Genomic DNA, 25972 nt, shown 5'->3' on the forward strand with positions numbered 1-25972 from the left:
ATTTATTCGAGGTTGAGTTTGTACTTTGATCAACAGGGGAGTTGAGTATAATGGGAAACTGGAATATGGCCTTTGCGTGATTTTTATTCCCATCAGTCATGATCTAATTGGCTGTGAAAGCTTGATGGGCCGAATGGCCTACTGGTCATAATCAGAGATTTACAGCATGGAAACAGGCTCTTCAGCCCAACATGTCCATGCTGTCTTTTTTAACCACGAAACTAGTCCCAATTGCCTATGTTTAGCCCATATCCCTCTCTACCCATCTTAGCCATGTAACTGCCTAAATCCTTAGACAAAATTGTACCCATCTCTGCTACTGCCTCTGGCAGCTCGTTGCAAACACTCACCGCCCTCTGTGTGAAAGAACTGCCCCTCTGGACCCTTTTGTATCTCTCCCCTCACCTTAAATCAATGCCCTGTCTAGTTTTAGACTCCCCTACCTTTGGGGAAAGGTATTGACTGACTAGCTGATCTATGTGTTTCGTTATCTTAGACTCTATAAGATCATCCCTCAGCTTCCTACGCTCCAGAAGAGTCCTAGTCTATCCAGCCTTTCCTTTATAACTCAAACCATCAAGCTCCGGTATCCTAGTAAACCTTTCCTTCACTCTTTCTGATTTAATAATATCTATAATAGGTGACCAGAACTGTACACATTATTTGAAGTCTTATTTGTTCTGATTTTATGATCTGGCCTTCACACCGATGTTTGTGAGGGACTGCTGTGTTTTGTAAATTGCAACAATGACACTGCAGATGCACTTTGTTGGTTGGAAAGCACTTTGGGATGCTCTGAGGTGTAAAAGATGATGTGTCAATTCATTCTTTTTGTAAGAGAATTGACTGCATTTTTCTTGTGCACATTGAACACAATGCACTGCTTCGATGGTTTTTGACATTTTAACCAGTGGTGAGGAATGTTTCTAACTTATTCAGAAATGGAGATCATTGCAGTTTCAGAAATGCTCTGCGTGGTTAAAATTTTAAACGAATATCAAATGTAAATCCACGCTTTGGATCACTATTTGGTAGGTGCTAAAATTCCATACAATTAAGTAGATTATCATAAAATTCAACTGAGCTTTATTTAATGTACTAAATTAAAGATATAGTCCGTTGTGTTCCAATAGATGGCTTATTTTTCTGAGGAACATGCCCTTTTCAGCAGTATGGCTAATTCATTTCCTAAGAACCATACAATAATGTAGGTGTAACCCATATAGACAGTCTACTCCACCATTCAATATGATTATGGTTAATCCTGACCTTTGTCACCTTTGAACCCGATCCCCATGTCACATGATTCTCCAGCATTCAAAAATCTATCTCAGCCTTGAATATCTTGAACAACTGAGCATCTGCCATCCTCTGAGGGAAAACATTCATCCTCATCTTAGCCTTTAACAATCGACCCTTTAGTCCAAAGCTGTGCTGCAGGTTCCTGACTCTCCAGGAAGCAACCTGTCCAGACTTTCAATCTTCTGTTTGGGTGAAATCACCTTTCATTCTTTTAAATTTTGGAGAGTGTAGACCCATTCTACTCATGTAGAACAACTGGCACAGTGGTTAGCACTGCTGCCTCAGTGCCAGGGAACAGGGTTCAATTCCTAGCTTGGGTCACTGTCTTTACAGAGTCTGCACATTCTCCCCGTATCTGTGTGGGTTTCCTCTGGATGCTGTGGTTTCCTCCCACAGTCTGAAGATGTGCAGGTTAGGTTGATTGGCCATGCTAAATTGCCCCTTAGTGTCAGGGGGCTAGCTGGGGTAAATACATGGGGTTATGGGGATAGGGCCTGCGGTGGGATTGCGGTTGGTTGCAGACTTAATGGGCCAAATGGCCGCCTTCTGCACTGTAGGATTCTATAACCCAGAAATCAGTGGAGTGAAGCTTTGCTATACCGCGTCCAAGAAAAATAATGCAGAACTTTTGAAGTGTTCTTCTGTGTTGTGTTCTTGTAGTAAAGGTGAAATAAAAACTTGTTTTATGTTGGGCTGTTCACTACCTCAGGATGTCCTAAAGTGCTTTACAGCCAGTGAAGCACTTGTGGAAAGATAATCACTGTTGTAAATTGAATAACAAAAGGAGTGGAAGTTCATGGTATTAAAAAAGGAAGTAAATTATAGATGAAGTGGTGACAGAATAGCTGAGCATTATCACTGTTTCAGTAACTTCAGTTCCTTTTTAATAGATTATCATCAAACTCTATTAACATTTCCATTTTCTGATTCAGAGTGTAAACCAGTTTTCACCTGATGCACCTTTACCGCAACTGCCTCTGCCCTGCATTAACAGCTCAGCAACCCGGGTATTTTTTGGACATGACAGACGACCTTCTGAAGGTTAGTTATATAATTGTTGAAGTTTTGTCCTCTTAAAGTTTTTAAACTTTAACTTTATTTAAGTTTATTTGTTAGTCTCACAAGTAGGCTTGCATTAACACTGCAATGAAGTTACTGTGAAAATTGCCTAGTTGCCACACCCAGGCACCTGTTCGGGTGCACAGAAGGAGAATTTAGCATAGCCAGTGCACCTAACCATCAGGTTTTTCAGACTGTTGGAGGAAACGGGAGCACCCGGAGGAAACCCACACAGACGCGGGGAGAACATGCAGGTTCTGCACACAGTGACCCAAGCTAGGAATCGAACCCGGGTCTCTGGCGTTGAGGCAGCAGTGCTAACGACTGTGCCACCATAAGAACATAAGAAGTAGGAGCAGGAGTAGGCCATCTAGCCCTTCGAGCCTGCCCTGCCATTCAGTAAGATCATGGCGGATCTGAAGTGGATCAGTTCCACTTTCCCCCTTACTCCCCATAACCCTTAAATCCCTAGTCGATCAGAAATCTATCTACCCGTGACTTAAATATATTCAACGAGGTAGCCTCCTCCACTTCAATGGGCAGAGAATTCCAGAGATTCACCACCCTTTGAGTGAAGAAGTTCCTCCTCGAGTTCGATCTAAACTGCACCCCCCCATATTTTGAGGCTGTGTCCCCTAGTTCTGTTTTCCTTTCTAAGCGGAAAGAATCTCTAACTCTACCCGATCTAGCCCCTTCATTATGTTGTAAGTCTCTAAAAGATCCCCCCCGCCTTCTAAACTCTAACGAGTACAGGCCCAGTCTATTCAATCTCTTTTCATAAGCTAACCCCCTCATCTCCAGTGTCAGCCTGGTTGAACCTTCTCTGTACTCCCTCCGAGGCCAATATATCCTTTCACCAATAAGGGGACCAAAACTGCACACAGTACTCCAGTTGCAGCAAGACCTCCCTGCTTTTATATCCTATCCCCCTCACTATAAAGGCCAACATTCCATTTGTGTTCTTGATCACCTGTTGCACTGAGTTCTTACAATTTGTGCACAAGGACCCCCAGGTCCTTCTGCACTGTAGCATGCTGCAGCTTTTCACCCTTTAAATAGTAATCCCTCCTACTATTATTTCTACCAAAGTGGATAACCTCTCGTGCTAACGTTATACTCCATCTGCCAGGTCCTCGCCCACTCAGTCAGCCTATTCAGCTCTCCGCAGACTTTCTGCGCCCTCCATGCAATTCGCTTTTCCACTTATCTTCGTGTCATCAGCAAATTTTGTTACCCTACACTCAGCCCCCTCCTCCAGATCATCTATGTAAATGGTAAACAGTTGAGGCCCCAGCACCGATCCCTGCAGCACTCCACTCATCACCAACTGCCAACCAGAAAAGCATCCATTGATTCCAACTCTCTGCTTCCTGTTAGGTAACCAATCCTCAAACCGCGCTAACACTTTACCCCCAACTCCGTGTACTCTGACCTTCTGCAGCAATCTTTTGAGGCACCTTATCGAACGCCTCCTGGAAATCTAAAAACACCACATCCACTGGTTCCCCTCTGTCTACTGCACTTCATTGAGATATAAAAGCAGCATTTTCTTTTAATTTGTTCCTGGAATTTGTGTGACACAGGCAATTTGTTTATTGCCTAACTTGCTGCCTCTTTACTACGTGAGACTGGTCATATTTTTGCCAGATCAGATAAGGACGACAAGTTCCTTCCCTAAAGACTGTTTGTAAACCTGACCTTGTTTTAACCACAATTCAATAGCTTTGTGGTCACTATTAGTAGTAACCAGCTTTATAGTAAGCTTTCAAATAAAATTAAATTCGAATTCAGAAATTACCACTGTGCAATTTGAACTTGAGTTCACTATTAATAGCCCAGGCCTCTAATTTATTTGCTCAGTAATGTAACTTTGTCATCAATGTTTTATGTTCAACTCTCATTTGCAGAAGAGCTGCCTATCTGGTTCTCTGATTTCCTTTAGAGAAGGAAATCTGCCATCCTTACCTGCTCTGGCCTACATGTGACTCCAGAACCGCAGCAGTGTGACTTGCGACTGCCCTCCAAGGAAACGAGGGATGGGCAATAAATGCTGGCCAGCCAGCAATGCCGATGTCCCATGAATGAATTTTAAAAAAAAGCCCTAGGCTAGGGTTGGAAATCGACTTGAGTGGCTAGGTTTCTGATTTTCTTTTGTCAGCGAGCTTGTTCATCCATTTTCATTGCTAATTCCTGCTGTGTCACAATACTCTGGACAGAGGAGAGCTGGGTGATGTCAAAATATCATGTATTTTCTTTGAAGTCATTTTTTTATGGGATGTGGACGTCACCGGCTTAGGCCAGCATTTATTGCCCACCCTTAGTTTCCATTGAGAACGTAGTGGTGAGCTGCCTTACTGAACAACTGCAGTCCCTGAGGTGTTGGTACACCCACAGTGCACAAAACGTTCCTGCTCAAATATTTCATTCCATTGTATTGGACAATCTGGTTCTTAGCCCGTTTATCATTGGGACAAAATCTGTCGTTAGATCTTTGCTACCCGATATCTTGTCTCAAGATCCAGTTCTTTGTAATATGTGTCCAAATGAAATCATGGGCAGGTGTGAAGCAAGCCCTTATAAATGGAGTTCAGCAGGAACAGTGACCTGTATACATTTACACGTTAATTTCATCAGCTGCTTTGCTCAGTGATAAAACAGGTCCCTGTGATTTGATGGCCAGACTCTCCAGCTGCCACCATAATGCAGTAACTTCTCCAAATCTGTTACGCCTGTACTGTTTTCACTGAGGAAGTAGCAAGAAATTCTGACATGTTTGAATGGAAGGCTAAGTTTTTTGGCCAGTCGCAAGCGCTCTATTTTGACTGAGGGATGCAATACCAAATAAAATTGAACGACACCAGGTTGAAGTCCAACAGGTTTATTTGGAATCACGAGCTCTTGGAGCATTGTTTCTTTGTCAGATGAATGAACCACTCACCTGATGAAGGAGCAGTGCTCTGAAAGCTCATGATTCCAGATAAACCTGCTGGACTTCAAGCTGGTGTTGTGAGACTTCTTACTTTGTCCACCCCGGTCCAACACTGGCATCCCCACATCAATAAAATTGAAGCCATGCCTGCATCACATACTTTTTGTTTGCAGACAGAGCAAATCTGATGGCATGTAAGTCGATGAGGGAAAATTCCTATGAAACTTTTCAACTTATCATTTGGTTTGTCCCAGCAGCAGATTTACAAGGGGCAAGAAAGTTCTGTTAATTGTACGTTTGATAAATGCTCTCTCTTATTCCTGTTAGGCGAAAAGCAAGCAGCCACCCACGTCAGTTTAGATCAGGAATATGAGCGTGAAGCCTCCCAGCAATGGAAGGAGCTTGAGGAGCAGGTAGCAGCTGTGGTGAATAAAGGAACAATACCACTCAATTTTCAGCCCACCCAGTACTGCCTAAACAGCCAGACTGACAACTTGCGATTTCCTGTGGCTGTGGTTGAAGGTAAATCAGTCAGAGTATATTTTCCTGTAAGGGTACTTATGCACCAATGCGCTGAATGTAAATCTTTGACCATTTAATGCAAGATTTGAGGTTTCACAGCTAGTGGCTCATGTGTTAAAACATATTGTAGGAAACCCTGAACCCTTTTTCCAATTAACCAACTGGCAGGTCAGCTTGATAGCAGAGGTCCCGTGTTAATACTCAGGGGAGCAGTGGAGTACTCCTGATGTCCTGGCCAATAAAAATGAATTTTAATGTTTATTAATGTCACAAGTAGGCATACATTAACCACTGTAATGGGGTTACTGTGAAAATCCCTTAGTTGCCATGCACTGGTACCTGTTCCGGTACACTGAGGGAGAATTTAGCATGGCTAGTGCACCTAACCAGTATGTCTTTCAGACTGTGGGAGGAAACTGGAGCGCGTGGAGAAAACTCACACAAACGTGGAGACTGTGTATCCTCCACACACAGTGACCCAAGCCGGAATTGAATCTGGGTCTCTGGCACTGAGAGGCAGCAGTGCTAAGCACAGTGCAACTGTGTTGCCCCACTATCACCCTGATTTATTGGAGTTCTTTGAAGGAATCACATGCTGTTGATAAAGGAGAACTGGTGGATGTAACATACTATTTTTGAGGCAGAGCTAGGCAGGCCTTTGATTTACAAGGCGTGAAAGATTATCAGGGGTAGGCAGGAATGTGGAGTTGAGGCTAAAATCAGCTCAGCCTCTCGTGCCTGCTCTGCCATTCAATAAGAACATAGCTGAGTGTCCTTCTCCCAATTTGCATATTTTTAGTGGTTTTGGGGCATACCCAGTTTTCACACTGCTGGTTGCCTGGACCAAATCCTCCTGGTTCATACAGGATTGATAGCTTCACAATTTTTCTCATTGCCTGTTTGGCCAGGATAGTCTGGGTTTATTGCTAGATGTGCTGACAGTTTCCTCCAAATTGCTCAACCTACTGTAATGTTCTATGTTCTACTCCACTTATGAATTAGGAACAGAAGTAGGCCATTCAGCCCTTTGAGCCTGCTCTTCCTTTCAGTAACATTATGACTGACCTGAATGTGGCCTCATCTCACCTTTCCTCCTGACACACTATACGTCTCCTGGTAGTTGCGACCTCAGGCCTCACCACCTCACTTTACCTGGTAGCATGAAATGCACCTTGCATAGTGGGAATTGGCCCCAGCTCCACTGTGGATTCTTCAGCAAGTTTTCAATGGCTTCCACTGTTGTGCAGCCAGGAAGATCAGGGGCTCAGTCCAAGAGGGGTATTGCAATCTTTATGGTGCCCATTCTTCTGTTGCTAATGACCTCGCGACTTGTGTCTCCTTACGTCATGCGAGGTGCAAGTCAACCTAACCTGCTGCTGATGTTCTGTAATTTCTCCATCTATCACTTCAGCACTCCTCCTCCTCAAACCCATTAGTTCCCACTGTAACAGTAATCTTTGCCATCTGTGCGGCTACAAGGAGCTGTCAACCACTTTGAAGGTTAGGATGACCCCTCCCACTGGTCTGGTGGACAAGCAGTGGCAGAACATTGTTCTTGGCAGACAGTTGCACAATTAATATTCTAGCAAACTTCAGAATCATTTAATTCAGCAAACCATCAGTAAAGACAAATGAGGGTCATGAATTGCAATCCAAGTATCTGAATACTCAATGCAACTATTAACAGGTACAAATGGGTGCATTTATGGAAATAATCAATATAATTGCTGAATGCAACCCTCCTACCACATGCTAACACAATCTACTTGTGGGACTGCATTGCTCACCATGCTGTCCTGAGTTACTTATTCATAATTACTGTAGTTTCACTGTATATTTTGTACAGACAGTAAAAAGTCTGACAACACCAGGTTTTAGTCCAACCGATTTATTTGATAGTAAACTCACAAGCTTTTCGGGTTAGTCCCTTCATCAGGTGAATGGAGAGTTCTGGCCTCAAACAGAGCATATAAAGCACAGTTTAGAGATTACAGATCAGAATGCGAATCTTTACACCTAACCTGCTGTCAAGGGCTGTCACCTGACAAAGGGACTAACCCGAAAGCTTGTGAGTTTACTATCAAATAAATTGGTTGGACTAAAACCTGGTGTTGTCAGACTTTTTACTGTGTTTACCCCAGTCCAACGCCGGCATATCAACATCATATTTTGTACATTTTGCTACTCTGCTTCTGTAAGATTACAGCTTATTGAAGCAGTACTGAAAGGCTTGAAGTACATTCCGGGGGAAGAGATATTGGATTAAAATTACATTGGTTATGCACTTCTCGGTGACTCATCTCCAGAGTGGGGTCCCTAATTCTGGCTGAACCTATTCCAGGAGATGTCACCACACACCTTCAACTGTACCTCCCCAGACTCCCGCTATTGGTCATCCAATGTGTCAATCAGCATGCTTCCCAAAGCCTTTTAACGTGTCTCAGTTTTCTTTTTGAAGGTCTGGCCATTCTACTCCTAGGGCAGGATTTTACGGCCTCGCTCGTCCTGAAACCGTAAAATCCCGCCCGAGGTCAACGGACCTTCCTATTGTTTGCCTCTCACCCACTCCAATTCCCATGACAGGTAATTCCTGCCATAGTGTTCCCACAATTTCAGTAATTGGAAACTCTAACTATTTTCTTTTTACGTTCAACAAGATTTATTGGTTTCTGTAGAATACTGGACACTGTTTTCTAAATGTTGCAGAAATGGGTTTGCCATCATGTGGTACTTTCTCATCATTCTTACTGGGCTTTTCTATGTAGAACCGGTCACAGTTGAAGTGGTATTCAAAAATCCATTGAAGGTCCCTCTGCTGTTGAAAGATCTCTCGTTGTTGTGGAAATTTAGTTTTAGAGACTTCAATAAAAGTCCAGAGGGAGATGCAAGAGACTCCATCAGCAATGAAAAAGATGCACATCAAAAGGTAATGAAGCATTTCTCAGATACTTCCAGTCTTTTACACATGATCTATGTACAGAAATGATCCTGTAACCTGCAAGTGTGAGGTTATCCACTTTGGCAGAAATAATAGTAGGAGGGATTATTATTTAAAGGGCGAAAAGCTGCAGCATGCTACAGTGCAGAGGGACCTGGGGGTCCTTGTGCACGAGTTGCAAAAACCCAGTCTGCAGGTGCAACAGATGATCAAGAAGGCGAATGGTATGCTGGCCTTCATAGTGAGGGGGATTGAATATAAAAGCAGGGAGGTCTTGCCGCAACTGTACAGGTTACTGGTGAGGCCACAGCTGGAGTACTGTGCAGTTTTGGTCGCTGCACTTGCGCAAGGATATTTTGGCCTTGGAGGGAGTGCAGAGGAGGTTCACTAGGCTGATACCGGAGATGAGGGGTTTGGACTATGAAAAGAGACTAAATAGACTGGGTCTGTACCTGCTGGAGTTTAGAAGGATGAGGGGGAGGATCTTAGAGACGTATAAGATAATAAAATGGATGGATAGGGTAGAGGTAGAGAGATTCTTCCCGCTTAGGACAGCAAGACTAGAGGGCACAGCCTCAAGATAAGCTGGGGGGGGGGTGCAGTTTAGATCGGAGTTGAGGAGGAACTTCTTCACTCAAAGGGTGGTGAATCTCTGGAATTCTCTGCCTGTTGAAGTGGTGGAGGCTACCTCGCTAAATATATTTAAGTCTCAGGAAGATAGGTTTTTGACAGACAAGGGAATTAAGGGTTATGGGGAGAAAGCGGGAAAGTGGAACTGATCCACTTCAGATCAGCCATGATCTTATTGAATGGTGGGGCAGGTTTGAAGGGCTAGATGGCTTACTCCTCCTGTTTCTTATGTTCTTATGTCCTTATGTAACTTGTGGATTAGCTTGGTAAATTCCTGCTTTCATCATGTGCTAATTCCCACTGACTATATCACTCAGTTTTTTAATCTGGTTTTACGTTTTGAAATTATTCACCTGACAGTTTACACATTGGTGTAGTTTTGTTCTGTATTTACTTCACCTCTCGGATGCTCTAGCTTGACTGTAGTTCACACTAAATGGAGTCCACTGTCCTTGAAGTCCATTCCATTTATTCTCCAGTCTGGAGAACTTAGTGATATTCATCCTTAGTTTGCTATTTGGATCGATGTCTACTGGCCCCATGATTGTGGTTTAATTTAACATGCCGTTACAAATCCGCTTTTTCTCTATTTAAAATCGATACATTGAGCAGAAGAAAGTTATATTTAAGCACCGAGTTGTCACTGAGAAATCAACCCTTTTGTCACAAAGACAACTTGTTACAGCTGAAGGTACGAATAAGACCAAACGTTTGTGCACTATCTGATAGGTGTGGGAACTGCTTTTAGGTCAGAGATTCTTGTGCATACATGAGAAAATAAGAAATAGGAGCAGGAGCTGGTCATCAGGACCCTGGAGCCTGTTACAATATGATCTTTTATATCACTCCACTTTCCCACCCTGTTCCTTGACTCCCTTACTGACAAAGAATCTTAGCAATCTCCATAAACTCAACCTTCAAGGGTCAAGAATTCCAATTATTTACATCCCTTAGAGTGGAGAGGTTTCTCCTCATCTCAGTCCTTAACAGTCTGTCATGAGTAGACAGCACCTCTCCACGTGCACTCACCTGAGCTTTCCAAGAGTGTTACGTTTCAAAATGATCTTTTCGCATTCTTCTTAATGTAAGTCCTGTAATGCAGCCTGATCTCGGGTATGATACAGTAGCAAGCTGAACATTCCGACCAAAAAGCCCATCCGTCACTCTCGTGAAGTGTCATTTAAGCAATGAAATGCTGCTTGCTGTTCTTGTCTGGAATGTTGTTTAATGTAATGTTTCAGCGTATCATTTTTAACGTACAGTCTAAGTATTTGCAATTTCTAAAAATTACTTGAGTCTGTTTTGGAGGGTGTTTTTTTTTCCCCATCTTTATCTGAATTGTAGAGGAAGGAGTTATATTTTTCTGTTCTTGTAGGTCCAAACAAGTCACTTCCCTTTACATTTGACATTACTCCCTTGTATTTTTATGCATAAAATTTCTGTCTATCTGAAATAGCTTTTCTCTACCACTCCCCAATTTAGGTAATGCTTAAGCAGAAATCATTGTCACATGCCTGTTCTGGGCAGTCATTAAAACACAAAGTAGAAGCACGAGTAGGCCATTCGAGTCTGCTCTGTCATTCATTGTGAATGTGGCTGATTGGACCTTTCTCATTGTTCCTGTTACTTTCTCTTTTAGGCCTTTATGCGACTCTCATGCTTTTCTAGATAATAGTTTTGAACAGTAGAGACATACTTGTCTTCAACTGTGTTAATGTGATAAACAATAGCAAACTTACCCTTGGAATGGTTTAATAAACTACCTATACTGGGAAATGTACATAATGCATTAAGTAAAATCTGTAACTTTCATGATTGCAGGCATCCCACAGTATTGCCACAGAGGTAATAAGTGAATTTCAAATAAACGGTGAAGAAACTAAAGTGGTGAGTGTAACATTTAACCTGAAATAAGTGTTGGAAACTATCATTCACTACTTTGCAAAATATAATTTTCTTGAGCCGACGACTCCTCCCACTGCACACTTGCCAACTGCTTCACAATTACTTGTCCAAATGGCCTTGTCAACAAAGTTATTGCCAATGGAATGAAAAGGGCAGAACAGATACAAAGATGGCTGAATAACAAAAGAGTAGTGATAAACTAGTGTATTTTGGCCTGGAGAAATGGATATAGTGTGGTTCTCCCAGGATCAACCTTAGGATCACTTTTTTCAACTTGTGTTAATGCCTTTAGGTATACAGAGCACAGTGGTTAGCACTGCTGCCTCAATGCCAGGACCTGGGTTCGCCTGCTTGTGTCCTAACAGGTGCTGCCTAATTTGGCAGCTTCAAGACCCGCACAAATAAAGGAGTTCCAGTAGCATTGTTTTTCAGGTATTTGGCTCATTTGTATTTGGATGATGCCAGCAGTAGCATAATTCCATACCTGTGCTTCCTGGCACTCCCTTTTTTATAAGTGACTTTGTTTGTAACCAGTTAATGTTGTTTTTGGAGTATAGTCACTTCTTATGTAGAAGAGCTTGTCAGCTGGCTTGCAGACAACAATGTCCCAAAAACAGCAGCAAGATGAATCACTGGTTGATGTGTTGGTGACTGTGGGGTGGTTTGGTTTGGACCCTGGAACATTCCCCACCGCTGATGAACATTCAGCTACAGCCTTGGATTTGATGCCTTATTCAAAGGATGGAATCTCAATGCAGAACACCGCCAGCTTGGTCTGTAGTGGAATTTGACCATTTTTGAGATGAGAATGTCATCGCTATAACTGGCCATCAGTTGTGCATTTGAACAACATTACAGCATCAGTAAAAGAGAATCATTACTCCTTAAAGCACTGGTTTTAAAATAATGTTGGTTAGCTCATTCATTGTACGTCAGTAGACCTGGTGCTGACCAGAATAAAAACTCAGGTCTTCAGTAAAACAGCTGGCATGTTTTTAACTATTCCTTCAACTTGAAATTAGGTTCTTTGTATTTTGTGCAAATCGTTGAAAATGCTTTCAAGATATGTGGTGAAACTATAAGAATCTTTTTGAAAGTAATTTATGCCTTTATTTCTTTAGGCAAGATTAAAACTACTTCCTCATCAGACAGGAGAGCTTCACATTCTTGGAGTTGTATATAACCTTAGTACTGTGCAATCCACTCCTACACAAGATGGATTTGATACTAGCCCTGGAGTGCAGGTGGCAGGTGAGAATGTGTTTCTCTAGGGAGCTTTTCTAGTGAGGGCCTTTTTATGAACTTGCCTGTTTTTGACTGCGCACATCACTTTATATTTGTAAAGATTTAAAATGTGCAATCAAGGTTTTTTAAACACTTCCTCTGAAATGTATTTTGCTTAAATGTGATTACTTTGGAGAATTACCGGGCATCATTAAATGTAGGGGGATACAGGATTTGCACCTCAAGTGCTGTAACCTGTAGAGTACGGACCAAATGCTGGAAAAAGGGATTGGGCTGGGTGACTGGTTCTTCATCTGGCTGAGGCATGACAGGCCAAGTGGCCTGTCTCTGCTTTATACTTCCTATGGTTCAGTGTTAAGATGCCTAATATTCAAAAAAACAACACCAAGCAAATCAAAAGATCTGTTTTGAAATCCTGTCATATTTACAAAGCAAGATGTTATGGAAATAGGAAATAAAACCTGGAAGTATCTGTGGAGGAAGGAACAGTATCAAATTAACTCATCCCTAAGTTCAGAAGGGGGCCATTTGGCCCATCAGGCCTGCACTGACTCTCCAACAGAGCATCTTATCCCATGCCCAATCCCATCCTATCCCCGTTTAACCCCAAACATTTATCCCACCAATCCCCCTAACCTACACATCATAAAATCCTACATTGCAGATGGAGGCTGTTCAGGCTATCGGGTCTGCACCAATCCCACCCAGGCCATATCCCCATAACCCCATGCATTTACCCTAGCGAGTCTCTCTTCCTCCCGCCCCCCCCCCCCGAACACTAGGGCGCAATTTAGCATGGCCATTCCACCTAACTCTCACGTCTTTCAGACTGGGAGGAAACCGGAGCAGAAGAAACCCACACAGACCAGAACACGCAAACTGCACACAAACATTTATCCAAGGCTGGAATTGAACCTGGATCCCTGCACAGTGGCAGTAGTGCTAACCACTGTGCCACCATGCCGCCTGTGTCCTACACATTAAAAACCCACAGGAGATTGCAATATGAAAGAGTAAAGGAGTTTTTCTGCAATTAAATAAAGGTTGGGACCATATCTGAACTACTGTGGACGTTTTTTGTGCTACTTCGAGTTGGAAGACTCAGTTGCCTTAATAGGGTGTAACAAAGGTTCACTAGGCTGATTGCTGGGATGGGGTGATGGTTCTATGAGGCCTATATTCTCTGCAAATAGGAAGAATGAGAGGTGGCTTCATTGAAAGATTGGCCACACTAAATTCTCCCTCTGTACCCGAACAGGCACTGGAGTGTGGCGACTAGGGTATTTTCACACTAACTTCATTGCAGTGTTGATGTAAGCCTACTTGTGACACTAAATACGTTTTAATACTTATGGACGGAACAGTGGTTAGCACTGCTGCTTCTCAGTGCCAGTGAATCAATTCCAGCCTCGAGTGACTGTCTGTCTGTGTGGAGTTTGCACGTTCTCCCCATGCCCGCATGGGTTTCCTCCGGGTGGTCTGGTTTCCACCCACAGTCCAAAGATGTGAAGTTTGATTAGCCATGCTAAATTCTCCCTCAGTGTTAAGGGGACTAGCAGGATAAATGTGGGGTAAAGGGGCTAATACCTGGGTGAGGTGGTTGCCAGAGCAGACTTGATAGGCTGAATGGTCTCCTTCTGCACTGTAGGGATTCTGTGAAACATATTGAATAGTTAGGGCCAAGCCAGGTTATATCCTGGGGGTGATGTTTCCCCAAGCTGTGAAGTTTACGAGTAGGATCACAATCTCTCAACAAAAGGTTGTCTATTTAGGAATGAGAAGTTCCTTCACTCAAATTCTCACAACCTTTGGAATTCTCTACTGTAGAGAACTCTGGATGCTCAGTTATTGAGCACATTCAAGTCAGCAATTGACGGCTTTTTTTTAGATAATAAGGGAAACGAGGTATTTCTGGGTAGTGCAGAGAGATGGGGCTGAGGTAAATCAACCAATATCATGTTGAATGGCGGAGCAGGCCCAAATGGTCAGATTGCCTGCTTACTCCTTATTTCTTTTGTTATAGGTTGGTTGATTTAACCTGAAACATGAGCCCTGCTTTCCCCCTCCACAGCTAATCCCTGACCTCTTGAGTATGCTCAGCACTCAGTTGACACTTCTAAAGATTATGTTGATTGGTTTTTGTCATTCCCCTTCTTGACCTGTTCTCGCAGGCAGTTGCCTTAACGCCAGCAACCTCTACTCTGGAAAATCTGGAAGCAAGCCACAGATTCCTCACAGCCTGCACCATCAGCCCAGCTCTTCAGATCAACTGGAGTATTTCCATGGACTAAACTGGACAGAAGGTTAGTTGAGGAGGGAATTGGGGCTGGTATGGGGTTGGTGAGTACCCAGGGCAAGTGGTTCATGTTTTGGGGCACTGTGTTTTCTGCCTGTCACTCTTTGACTCTGAACACATGACACTGGATGCTGAAACTTTCTAAATTGAGTAGTTTGGTGCAAAGAACAGTACAGCACAGGAACGTTTGGCCCTCCAAGCCTGTGCCAATCATAATGCCTGCCTAACCTAAAGCTGTGGTGGGGAGATAGTGGCCTCATTGTAATATCACTGGGTTAGTAATCCGAGTTCTGGGCCAATATTCTGGACCAGGGGTTTGGATTCCTTCACTGCAGCTGGTGGAATTTAAATTCACTTAATCTGGAATTGAAAAGCTGGTCTCAGTGTGATTGTTGTAAAAAAAAAACTATTTGATTCACTGATGTCCTTTCGGGAAAGTCCTAGTTTATATGTGATTCCAGACCTATAGCATGTGTTGACTCTTAACTGATCCCCATTTCAAGAGCAAATGAGGATGAGTAACAAATCATCCCATGAAAGAATAAAGTCAAATTCTCCTCTTGTAGTTTTGAGCTGTTTGGCTTAACTGCTCCAATTCTGGTTAGTGTTCATAGAATCCCCACAGTGCAGAAAAAGGCCATTCAACCTATTGGACCTGCATCAACAATCCCACCCAGGCCCTATCCCCGTAACCCCATGTATTTACCCTGCTAATCCTCCTGACATCAAGGTGCAATTGGGCATGGACAATCAATCTAACTGGCACATCTTTGGACGGTGGGAGGAAACCCATGCAGACACACAGACTCCATACAACAGGCACCCAAGGCTGGAATCAAACCTGGGTCCCTTGCACTGAGGCAGCAGTGCTAACCACAGTGCCACCGTGCGGCCCCCTTGAAAATATTTTATTACTGCTGGCGTTAAAATGTTGTAGATAAAAATGTTGAAGTTATTTCATAAGTTATTGGGTATTAATAGGTATTATCTGGAGACTGCACTAATTCATTCTTCAAATGCATGATGATTGCAGAAATGGAGTAAATTGTCAATTATGCACATTACTGATTTGGTGACAGTTATAGAATCATCAAATCGTTGCAGCACACAAGGAGCCCTATGTGTGTCTCTCCCCCATGCTATCCCCTTGCCATGTAAGTTTATTTCTCTCCGAAACCCATCCAATTTCTTGTTGAAATTTTTGTCTCTGCTTCCAATACCCTCATGGGCAGCAACCTCCAAGTCACTACTGCTTGATGCATTAGGTAAGTTCTTCACATCCTTTTGCACAAAACCTTATGGGCAGAATTTTCCAGCTCCAAGACTGGAAAATCCCACCCGTGGTCTACAGACCTTTGTATGGTCTGGTCCCACCCACTGCGATTTCCCATGGCAGACAGGATGGGAAAATTCTGCCCATAATCCTTATCCTCTCGCACTCGTCCTACACATTACTTTGTTCACCTTCTAGGCCTGACCGGCAATGCATTCATAAATATTGTATTTCATTAAGAGCGTGGCATTTTAGCAATGGGTATTTAGTTTGATTTTTCAACCAGTATCTTTAAGAACGTTTAACAACATGTAGCAACTAATTCAGTTTAGGAAACCTGGATGAGTTGGTCCAAAGGGCCTGTTTCCACGTTGTGCAAAGAACAATGCAGCACGGGAAACAGGCCCTTCGGCCCAATGACCCCGTGCCGCCATTTCAACGTTGAGTCCCCTCTCCACCCATGACCCTTGTCTATGCTTATGGCACTCCACATTGGAAACCAGATTGAGGGGAGACTAATTTAGGGACAATTTGTTACACCAGTCAGCCTAAGAGCCCATCTTTGGAGTGTGGGAGGAAACCAGAGCACCCGGAGAAAACCCATGCAAGCACGGGGAGAATGCACAAACTCCCACAGACACCGGCCCAAATCATGTATCTGCACAGCAAACAGTGATGGTCACTGAGCTGTCGTGTTGCCCAGCGTCTAGTCCAGTTTAAGCGTATACTAACGACGTGAAGCACTAGGCTACTCTCGAAACATCCAAGAGCAGCCCTTGTACATGCTGTCTATGACTTGATGTAGCACTGATGGTGACTGTTGAGTCTGTTGTATCTGTGATGCCTCTGAAGGAGCTATACATTTGGCACCAGTCCCCTTGCCCTTTTATCCTGCACTTGAGAACCTTTTATCATTAGGTTTTGTTACATTAATTTTTAAAGTGGGTACAAGACCAACCCTGTGCAGGGTGGGAAGTGCTGAAAAGAGCTGTGAGCATCTCCTGTCAAGTTGCTTGTAGCATGTCTTGTAATTATTGCAGTTGAGCTAACCAGATCAGTGCAGTTTTGAGACCATAGTGAATTATGTCAGATTATTTTCTCCTTCATGGGTAACTTTATAAAAGGCATTAATTTTCAGATTGGGTTTGACAGAACCATTCTGCAGGTAAGTGAATGAAGACAGAACAAATGGGAACCATTATCTAATCTCAAACCCAAATCTAATTTATTTTCATCCAAGCTAATTTAGTTTTGCCATATACACATATTAAAGTAAATCTTTTGTTTTTTTTAAAGTTTGAACAAAAAGAGATTTGTGCTAAGAACATGGGGATAGGAGAAAGTAATTTAACCCCTCAAATCTCTTCCTTCAGTCAGTAAAATCATAGCTATCTGCAGCCGAACTCCACATGCGCCCTTTAGCTCCTGGCTACTCTGTATTAGAACTGAGCTATTCAGTTCAGATGAGCTGATATTTGGTAAAACTGTCAGTTCCCTGTAGCACCAGTCTGGCTCCCTTTTCGGTTTCCACAGTGGAACAGTCCTCGAGACCACAAACTTTGTCTGTTACATGTTCCAAAAATTTTCATTGAGCTGTGATTCTAGTGACAAAACCCCATTTCCCTGGCAATTTTCTAATGTTGGCTCACGTGAGACAGTCAGCTTTTTCACAGCCTTAAAGGTTCATATTAAATATATAAAGTTTCCAGGAGCACCATTCAAACCTTGCTTCACAGCAGCCTGAAGCTCAATGGCTCATGGTGTCATAAAATTATAGTACAGAAAGAGCAGCTGGCCATACCAAGAGAGCGCAAGGACAAACTGGATAGCTTTCAAAGAGCTAGCAGAGACTGTGGTCCGAATAGCCTCCAGTACTGTCGAATTCTACAATGCTTTCCATGTAAAATAAATGTTTTTGATTTACTCAAGGGCGTTGCAGTGTGTTAACTATGACCATCACCCACTGTGTTGATAAGTGTTTTGCTTTACTGAAGCATCATTCTCCCTTTTGTTTTAGACAAAACACCTCATGGGTTATCCGTAAGAGGACGGCAAGATTTGGAAATCCAGGGGCCGAGGCTCAATAACACTAAGGAGGAGAAAACATCTGTTAAGTATGGATCAGATCGGCGGCTAGATCCCATCATCACAGAGGCAATGCCTTTGTTGGAGGTAAAGATCTATCATTCCATGCTATAAACCTCTGACTCTATGACCTGAATTATCCCTGTCACTGGTCTTGGTATCTCCAGAAGCAAAATATTATTCTCCCACGTTTTCTCGCACTCGGATTCCATTGCACGGATGGAGAATGAAATAAAAATTACCGTACGAAATTACATTGGAATATTCAGATTGCAGATATTCTTAAAAAGCACAATTTGAGGCGGATGCACGTTTTATTATCTACGATTTGATTATTGTTTGAGTGAGTATTTTGGGTGACTGCTTGGTAGTCTGGTTGTTGAGCAGTGGTAGGGCCACGTTTTAGGAGCCACTTAGCAAAATGCACACTGATATCGAGAGCAAAATTGGCTGCTTTGTAAAGAGTTCTTCATGAACTGCCACTTGGTAGTGCACTGAGTGAAGGAAAAGGGGAAACTCTCTAGGATCTAAATTCACGCAACTGAAATGGTTATTAATTTAGATTTGTACATTAAATCAGCTTATTCCTATATGTCCAGTAAAATTCCAGTACGTATCCTTTTGATTTTTGTCTTTGTGAAATTCCTCAATAGTCCTAGCTGGCAGAAGAATTTTTTAAAATATCAACCACACAATACTGAGGATAATTGATGAAATTAATACCTAAACAGATCAATATGAATCATATGATGTTGCAGTTATGTAGAATGTTTATTAGGCCACGTTTGGAATACTGTGTCCAGTTCTGCTCTACCAGAAGGTGCAGAAAAGATTTACCAGGATGTTACTTGGTACGGAGGGCATTAGCTATGAGGTGAGATTGAGTAAACTGGGGTTGTTCTCCCTGGAAAGACAGAGGTTGAGAGGCAACCTAATAGAAATTTATAATATTATGAAGGGCATAGATTGAGTGAACAGTTGGAAGCTTTTTCCCAGGTAAGAAATGACAAATACAAGGGGTCACAAGTTGAAGGTGGCGGGGGGGTGGGGGGGTGGTGTTCAGTACAGATATGCAGGGGATGTTTTTTTCAGAAGGTGGTGGGAGCCTGGAATGCACTACGAAGCAAGGTGATTGAGGCAAACATGCTAGGATCGTTTAAGACTTATCTAGAAAGCCACATGAACAGACTCCTAAGAATATAAGAAATAGGAGCAGGAGTAGGCCATCTAGCCCTTGGAGCCTGCCCCGCCATTCAATAAGATCATGGCTGATCCAAAGTGGATCAGTTCCACTTTCCCACCTTCTCCCCATAACCCTTAATTCCCTTGTCTATCAGAAACCTATCTACCCGTGACTTAAATATATTCAGTGAGGTAGCCTCCACTTCAACGGGCAGAGAATTCCAGAGATTCACCACCCTTTGAGTGAAGTAGTTCCTCCTCAACTCTGATCTAAACTGCCCCACCTTATCTTGAGGCTGTGTCCTCTAGTCCTGCTATCCTTTCTAAGTGGGAAGAATCACTCTCCCTCTACCCTATCTAGCCCCTTCATTATCTTATATGTCTCTATAAGATCTCCCCTCAGCCTTCTAAACTCCAAGTACAGACCCAGTCTATTCAGTCTCTCTTCATAGGCTAACCCCCTCATTTCCGGTGAACCTTCTCTGCACTCCCTCCAAGGCCAATATATCCTTCCGCAAGTGCGGTGACCAAAACTGCACACAGTACTCCAGCTGCGGACTCACCAGTACCCTGTACAGTTGCAGCAAGACCTCCCTGCTTTTATATTCTATCCCTCTCGCTATAAAGGCCAACATTCCATTTGCCGCCTTGATCACCTGCTGCACCTGCAGACTGGGTTTTTGTGATTCATGCACAAGGACCCCCAGGTCCCTCTGCACTTGGAATAGAGGGATACAAACGGATGGTCTAGTTAGGAATGCATGATCAGTGCAGGCTTGGAGGGCTGAAGGACCTGTTCCTGTGCTGTATTGTTCTTTGTTTTTTGAAATTGAATATGAAGATGAACAGGAAATAAATGATCAACAATAAAAGTTGGCGATTCCCACATTTCAGTAATTTTAGTCAGGATAGCAGTAATAAGCAGTCCAACATCAAATGGAAGCGTGCTCTTAATGTTTGCCAAATAGTGAATAGATTGAAGATTGTTTGATTTATTATTGTTACACGTTCATACAGTGCAAAGTATTGTTATGCACTATACAGACAAAGCATACCATTCATGGAGTACATAGGAAGAAGGAAAGGAGAGCGTGCAGCCTATAGTGTTACAGTCCCAGCTGGGGTGTAGAGAAAGATCAGCTTAATATAAGGTAGATCCATTCAAAGTCTGATTGCAGCAGGGAAAAAGCTGTTCTTGAGTTGGTAGGTCCCTGACTTCAGACTTTTATATTTTTTTCATACATAACATAAATAGGAGTAGGTCTTCGAGTCTGCCTCACATTCAATAAGATCATGGCTGATCTGAAGTGGATCAGTTCCACTTTCCTGCTTTCTACCCATAACCCTTAATTCCCCTGTCTATCAGAAATCTATCTACCCTGACTTAAATATATTCAGTGTGATGGAAGGTGGCAGAAGAGAGAATGCGTGGGGTCCTTAATTATGCTGGCTGCTTTTCTGAGGCAGCAGGAAGTGTAGATGGAGTCAAGGGATGGGAGGTTAGTTTGAGAGATGGACTCGGCTTCGTTCACAACCTTTTGTAATTTCTTGTGGTCTTAGTCAGAGCAGGGGTCATACCAAGCTATGATATGTATGGAAAGGATGCTTTCTGTGGTGCATCTGTAAAAGTTGGTGCCTTGTCTAAATGTCTCTCAGGTGAGTGAACTGTAATCTGGGATGCCCAGAAAGTCTGATTAAAACGAATATGATTTTTGAGTGTTGTGAGCTTTTGGCACTCTTCCTCAAAAGGCAGTGGAAGCAGAGTCTTTGAATATTTTGAAGGCAGAGGCTGATAGATTCCTGATAAACAAGAGGGCCAAAGACTATTGGGGGTAGGTAGGCCAAATGGCATTCCGCTAGACTATTAACCCAGAAACTCAGCTAATATTCAGGGGACCCAGATTTAAATTCCGCCACAGCAGATGGTGGAATTCAAATTCAGTATAAAAAAAAATCTGGAATTAAGAATCCACCGATGAGCGTGAAACCATTGTCAATTGTTGAAAAAACTCATCAGGTTCGCTAATGTCCTGTTTAGGGAAGGAAATCTGCTGCCCTTACTTGGTGTGACCTACATGTGACTCCAGATCCACAGCAACATGTTCAACTCCCAACTGCCCTCGAGCAACTGGGGATGGGCAATAAATGCTGGCTGGCCGGCCAGCAACGCCCATGCCCCATGAATCAGGGGTTGAAGCTAGAATCAGATCAGCTGTGATCTTAGTAAATGGCAGAGCAGGCTCCAGGGACTGAGTGACCTTCTCCCCTCAGTCTGTATGAATAAATAAAAATGAGTTAGGAAATTGAATATCAATAAACTTGAACATTTGTTTTAGTGTCCTCACTGGAATAATAGAAAAGAGAAATTTTTAAAGGTTAGAACAAAGCTAATTTGTGCTGTGCCCTTCAAATCTCTGGCTCAATAACAATTAGATCAGCGTGTTATTGAAACATAGCTATTTTATCACACAGCTATTTAATTTGTCTCTGAAACTACCCTTCGGTATTACCACAGTTTATTCCTATCTTGATGCTCGAGTCATCCCAGTGGACATGGTTTATTTCCTGTGTCCAGTCTGCCATTGTAGAAAAAAAAACTTGGAGTTCAGTAAAAAATTGATACCAAAACGTCACTTGCATTCTAACTTGCAGCGACACAAATTATGAAAAGACATAAAATTTGACATACCAGTTTGAAACTGAGAAAAATTCAATATCTTGTGTTTATAAATTGGTAGGATTGTGAATTTTAAATTTGAGTTCAATTACACAAACTACATTCCTGGAGATTGTCAATATAAAGGCATTTGATAAAATGCAACACAAAGTTAAAGCTCATGGATGTGACATTGGCTGAGTGGCAGAAAACAGAATAGGTGGTTTGTTGTGGAGTCCCCGAGGAGTCACTGTTAAGACTCCTGTTCTGGTATATGTTAATGGCCTAAACCTTAAAGTACAAGCCACAATTATAAAATTTGCAAATGATATGAAACTTGGAAGCAATATATCAAACGTGAAAAGGTCACCGGTTGATGGAATGGTGAACAAGTCAGGGTTAAAATTGATTTTTGGAGAAGTGTGAAGTGACTTGGTTGTGTTATGAATATTTAGTTCATGTTGCATAGTAGTCTTTCATTCTGGGATGATTAAGGTTTAATTGGAATAGGTAGGTGTTTGATGGCTGGGCAGACATGATGGGCTGAAGTGCCTTGTTCCATGCTGTACAATTCTGACAGCTGTATGCAAAGCTATTTCAAACAAAACATTATTGGTCCTTTTGTTACCTTAACAAAAGTTCAAAGGTCTGGGATGGGGCTTCATTAAAGTCACCCATGATTACCCTGTGACCTCCACACCCATCCATAATCTGCTTTGCCTTTCCTCCTCCACATCTCTTACTATTTGGGGGCCTATAGAAAACTCCTAATAACGTGGCCGTTCCTTTCCTATTTCTAACTTCATGCCATATTACCTCAGTAGACAGTTTGCTGTTGAAATGCCTTACAGCAGCTGTTAATCTATCCTTGATTAACAATGCTACTCCTCCACCTCTTTTACTGCCTTCCCTACTCTTAGTGAAACATCTATACCCTGGAACTGCCAACAACCATTCCTGTCCCTGTTCTAACCATGTCTCCGTAATGGCCACAACACCATAGTGCCAAGTACCAATCCACACTTCAAGTTCACCTACCTTATTCCTGATGCTCCTTGCATTGAAGTAGATACACTTCAAACCACCATCCTGTCTGCCTGTACACGCCTGTGACCCTGGTACCTTCCACAGTACATTGCGATCCTCAACACTGGCTTTTGGACTACATCTCATTTTTCCATCCTCCTGCCAAATTAGTTTACACCCCACTGAAGAGCAGATGCAAATTTCCCTCCCAGAAATTTGCCCCTCTGGTTCAGGTGCAAACCGTCCTATTTGTACAGGTCCCACCTTCCCCAGAATGTGCTCCAATTATCCAAGTAAATAAAACCCTCTCTCCTACACCATCCTGGCAGCCACATGTTAATCTGCACTCTCTCCCTGTTCCTCAACTCACTCGCATGTGGCACTGGCAACAAACCAGAGATGACAACATGCTTTGTCCTAGCTTTCAGCTTCCAGCCTAGCTCCCTAAATTCCTGTTTTAAATCCCCATCCCTCCTGCCTACATTGTTGGTACCAACGTGCACCACGACCTGCGACTGATCCTCCTCCCCTCTTAAGGATCTTGAAAACACAGTCTGAGACATCACGGACTCTTGCACCCGGAAGGCAACGTACCATCCGAGAGTCTCTTTGCCGCAGAACCTCCTATCTGTCCCTCTAACCATTGTATCCCCAATTACTATTGCTCTCCTGCTCTCCTCCCTTCCCTTCTGAGGCACAGGAATGGACTCCATCCTTGAAGTCCGGTCACTCTGCCTTACCGCTGGTCGGTTATCCAACACAGAATACTTGTTGCTGAGGGGAACAACCACGAGCTGCTTCCTCCCAGTCCCTCTCACTGTCACCCAACTATTTTCATTTTTGAGTCTTCAGATCCCTGAAGCTCTTATCTATGATCACCTCTGCTGCCCAAATGATCCGAAGTTCCTCCAGCTCCAGTTCCCTAATGTGGTTTTTGAGGAGCTGGAGATGGGTGTACTTCCCACAGGTTTACTATCAAATAAACTTGTTGGACTTTAACCTCGTGTTGTGAGATTTCTTACTATATACGTGCATACATTGTTGAAGGTTGAGATTGTGGTTAATAAAGCATACAGTATCCTAGACTTTATTCAAGTTTATTTATTAGTGTCACAAGTAGGTTTACATTAACACTGCAATGAAGTTACTGTGAAAATCCCAGAGTCGCCACATTCTGGCACACTGAGGGAGAATTTAGCATGGCCAATGCACCATTCAGACTGGGAGGAAACCGGAGCACCCGGAGGAAACCTACGCAGATACGGGGAGAACGTGCAAACTCCACACAGTCACCCAAACTAGGAGTTGAACCTGGATCCCTGTCACTCTGAGGCAACAGTGGGAAACACTGTGCCGCCCCTATTGAAAGAGTACAAAAGCAAGGTGGTTATGTTAAGCTTGTATAAAATGCTGGTTTGAACCCGTTTTGTGTCCGTTTCTACTTTAACATTGGATTCAACTTTGTATAAACATATAATATTTACTCTGTGTTTGTGTGCAGGTATTTTTCATTAATTTTCCTACTGGACTGCTTTGTGGGGAAATAAGGAAAACGTACGTGGAGTTTGTGAACGTAAGCAGGTGCCCGCTTGCTGGATTAAAGGTTGTGTGCAAAGACCCGGATTTCTTTACCTTCGGGAGTAAAACTGCTGTGTTGACGCCATTGAGTCCAACAGCTTCTGAGAACTGCAGCGCCTACAAGACCGTTGTGAACGAGTGTGCGTGCATGTCCTCTGCTGTGACATCATCTGTTTCCCCTGCGGACTTTGGGATGGGCATTGGAAATCCACTTTGGGTGACCGATGTACCGCTTCCTGACTCTGTGTTGTTACCTGGCGCTTCTGTGCAGCTTCCTATGTGGCTGCGGGGACCAGATGAAGAAGGAGTTCATGAAATAAACTTTTTATTTTACTATGAAAGTACAAAACCGCACTCAAAATTGAGGTAGGCTTTTTATGATACCTGGTTTGATTTGGTGTGTGGTGCCAGACTTCACTCAGCAATCTGTTAGAAATGGCAGTTCAAGCAGCAATGTTTTTAGATGTACAGAGTATCAAATTGTTTGAGTTTTAATCCTGTCATTTCACTTTTTTTAAAGAAAAGGCTAACCAAATTCTTGCTAACTTTTCTCATGTTTCTGGGAATGATTCCCCTGGTGTTCATTTCTCTCCAAGTTGATGCCTTTTATGTTTGAGCCTCATGTACAGAGGCTATTTATTGTGGGACAGATGCTGTAGTCAAACAGGATCCTACCTTTACCTGATGTGTGCATGGGCAGACTACCTGCACTGGGTACAAATCACAAGCTAGTGAGGAATCTACAGGTACTGGAGTAAATTGCAATGCTCCTCCATCCTCCTGAGTAATATTGGCTCACTCAGTACATGAGAGAATCAAAACTGGGATTACCACATGCTGTGCTTTGAGGCATTCTATCAAAGTGCCATATAAATGCAAATTGTTAACTCATTGGATAAATCTGCTATGAGTTCAAAATGAATCAAATTTAACGTAGAGGCTGTGGGCTATTTGTCAATTAATTGCTGCTTTTGCTTGGAATGAGCAATGGAGCTGGTATATTAGCAGTCTGTGGATTTTTCATTTTTGAAAGGACGTACTGGGCCAATTATTTCTCAGCCATGAGACGCTGAAGAGACGTGATCTGCTCAAAATTGGCATCACCTCAGAAATCAGTTTCATTTGGCAACACGAACTACTTTCTCTTCAGTGACTAATGCCTTTAGTCATTGTGAACAAGGTGCAGGTTTAATTCATGCAGAAGTTTGCCTCTAGCAGGTTCTGTGACTGAGTGAACATAACAGAAACCTGTCCTGATGATTATGCTTATAAACTATATGATCCCTTCAATATCTAACACAAATAAAACTTGTTCTTATATACCACACTTCGGAAGGGTGCCCTGA

General features: G+C 42.8%; 1 protein-coding gene across 2 annotated transcripts in view; it reads left to right on the forward strand.

The window, feature by feature from the left end:
• trappc8 (trafficking protein particle complex subunit 8) overlaps positions 1 to 25972 on the forward strand; it is a 157750-nt gene that overhangs the window by 99233 nt on the left and 32545 nt on the right. For both annotated transcript variants that reach the window (XM_080194734.1, XM_080194735.1), the window contains 8 exons: positions 2235 to 2343; positions 5618 to 5812; positions 8578 to 8738; positions 11202 to 11267; positions 12407 to 12536; positions 14702 to 14833; positions 18117 to 18271; positions 24550 to 24992. In XM_080194734.1, coding sequence (XP_080050860.1) covers positions 2235 to 2343; positions 5618 to 5812; positions 8578 to 8738; positions 11202 to 11267; positions 12407 to 12536; positions 14702 to 14833; positions 18117 to 18271; positions 24550 to 24992 — 1391 coding nt within the window. The remainder of the gene's footprint in view (positions 1 to 2234; positions 2344 to 5617; positions 5813 to 8577; positions 8739 to 11201; positions 11268 to 12406; positions 12537 to 14701; positions 14834 to 18116; positions 18272 to 24549; positions 24993 to 25972) is intronic.

Source organism: Carcharhinus amblyrhynchos, chromosome 8 (genome assembly GCF_965287045.1).
Source record: "Carcharhinus amblyrhynchos chromosome 8, sCarAmb.v2.hapA, whole genome shotgun sequence".
Lineage (NCBI taxonomy): Eukaryota > Metazoa > Chordata > Chondrichthyes > Carcharhiniformes > Carcharhinidae > Carcharhinus > Carcharhinus amblyrhynchos.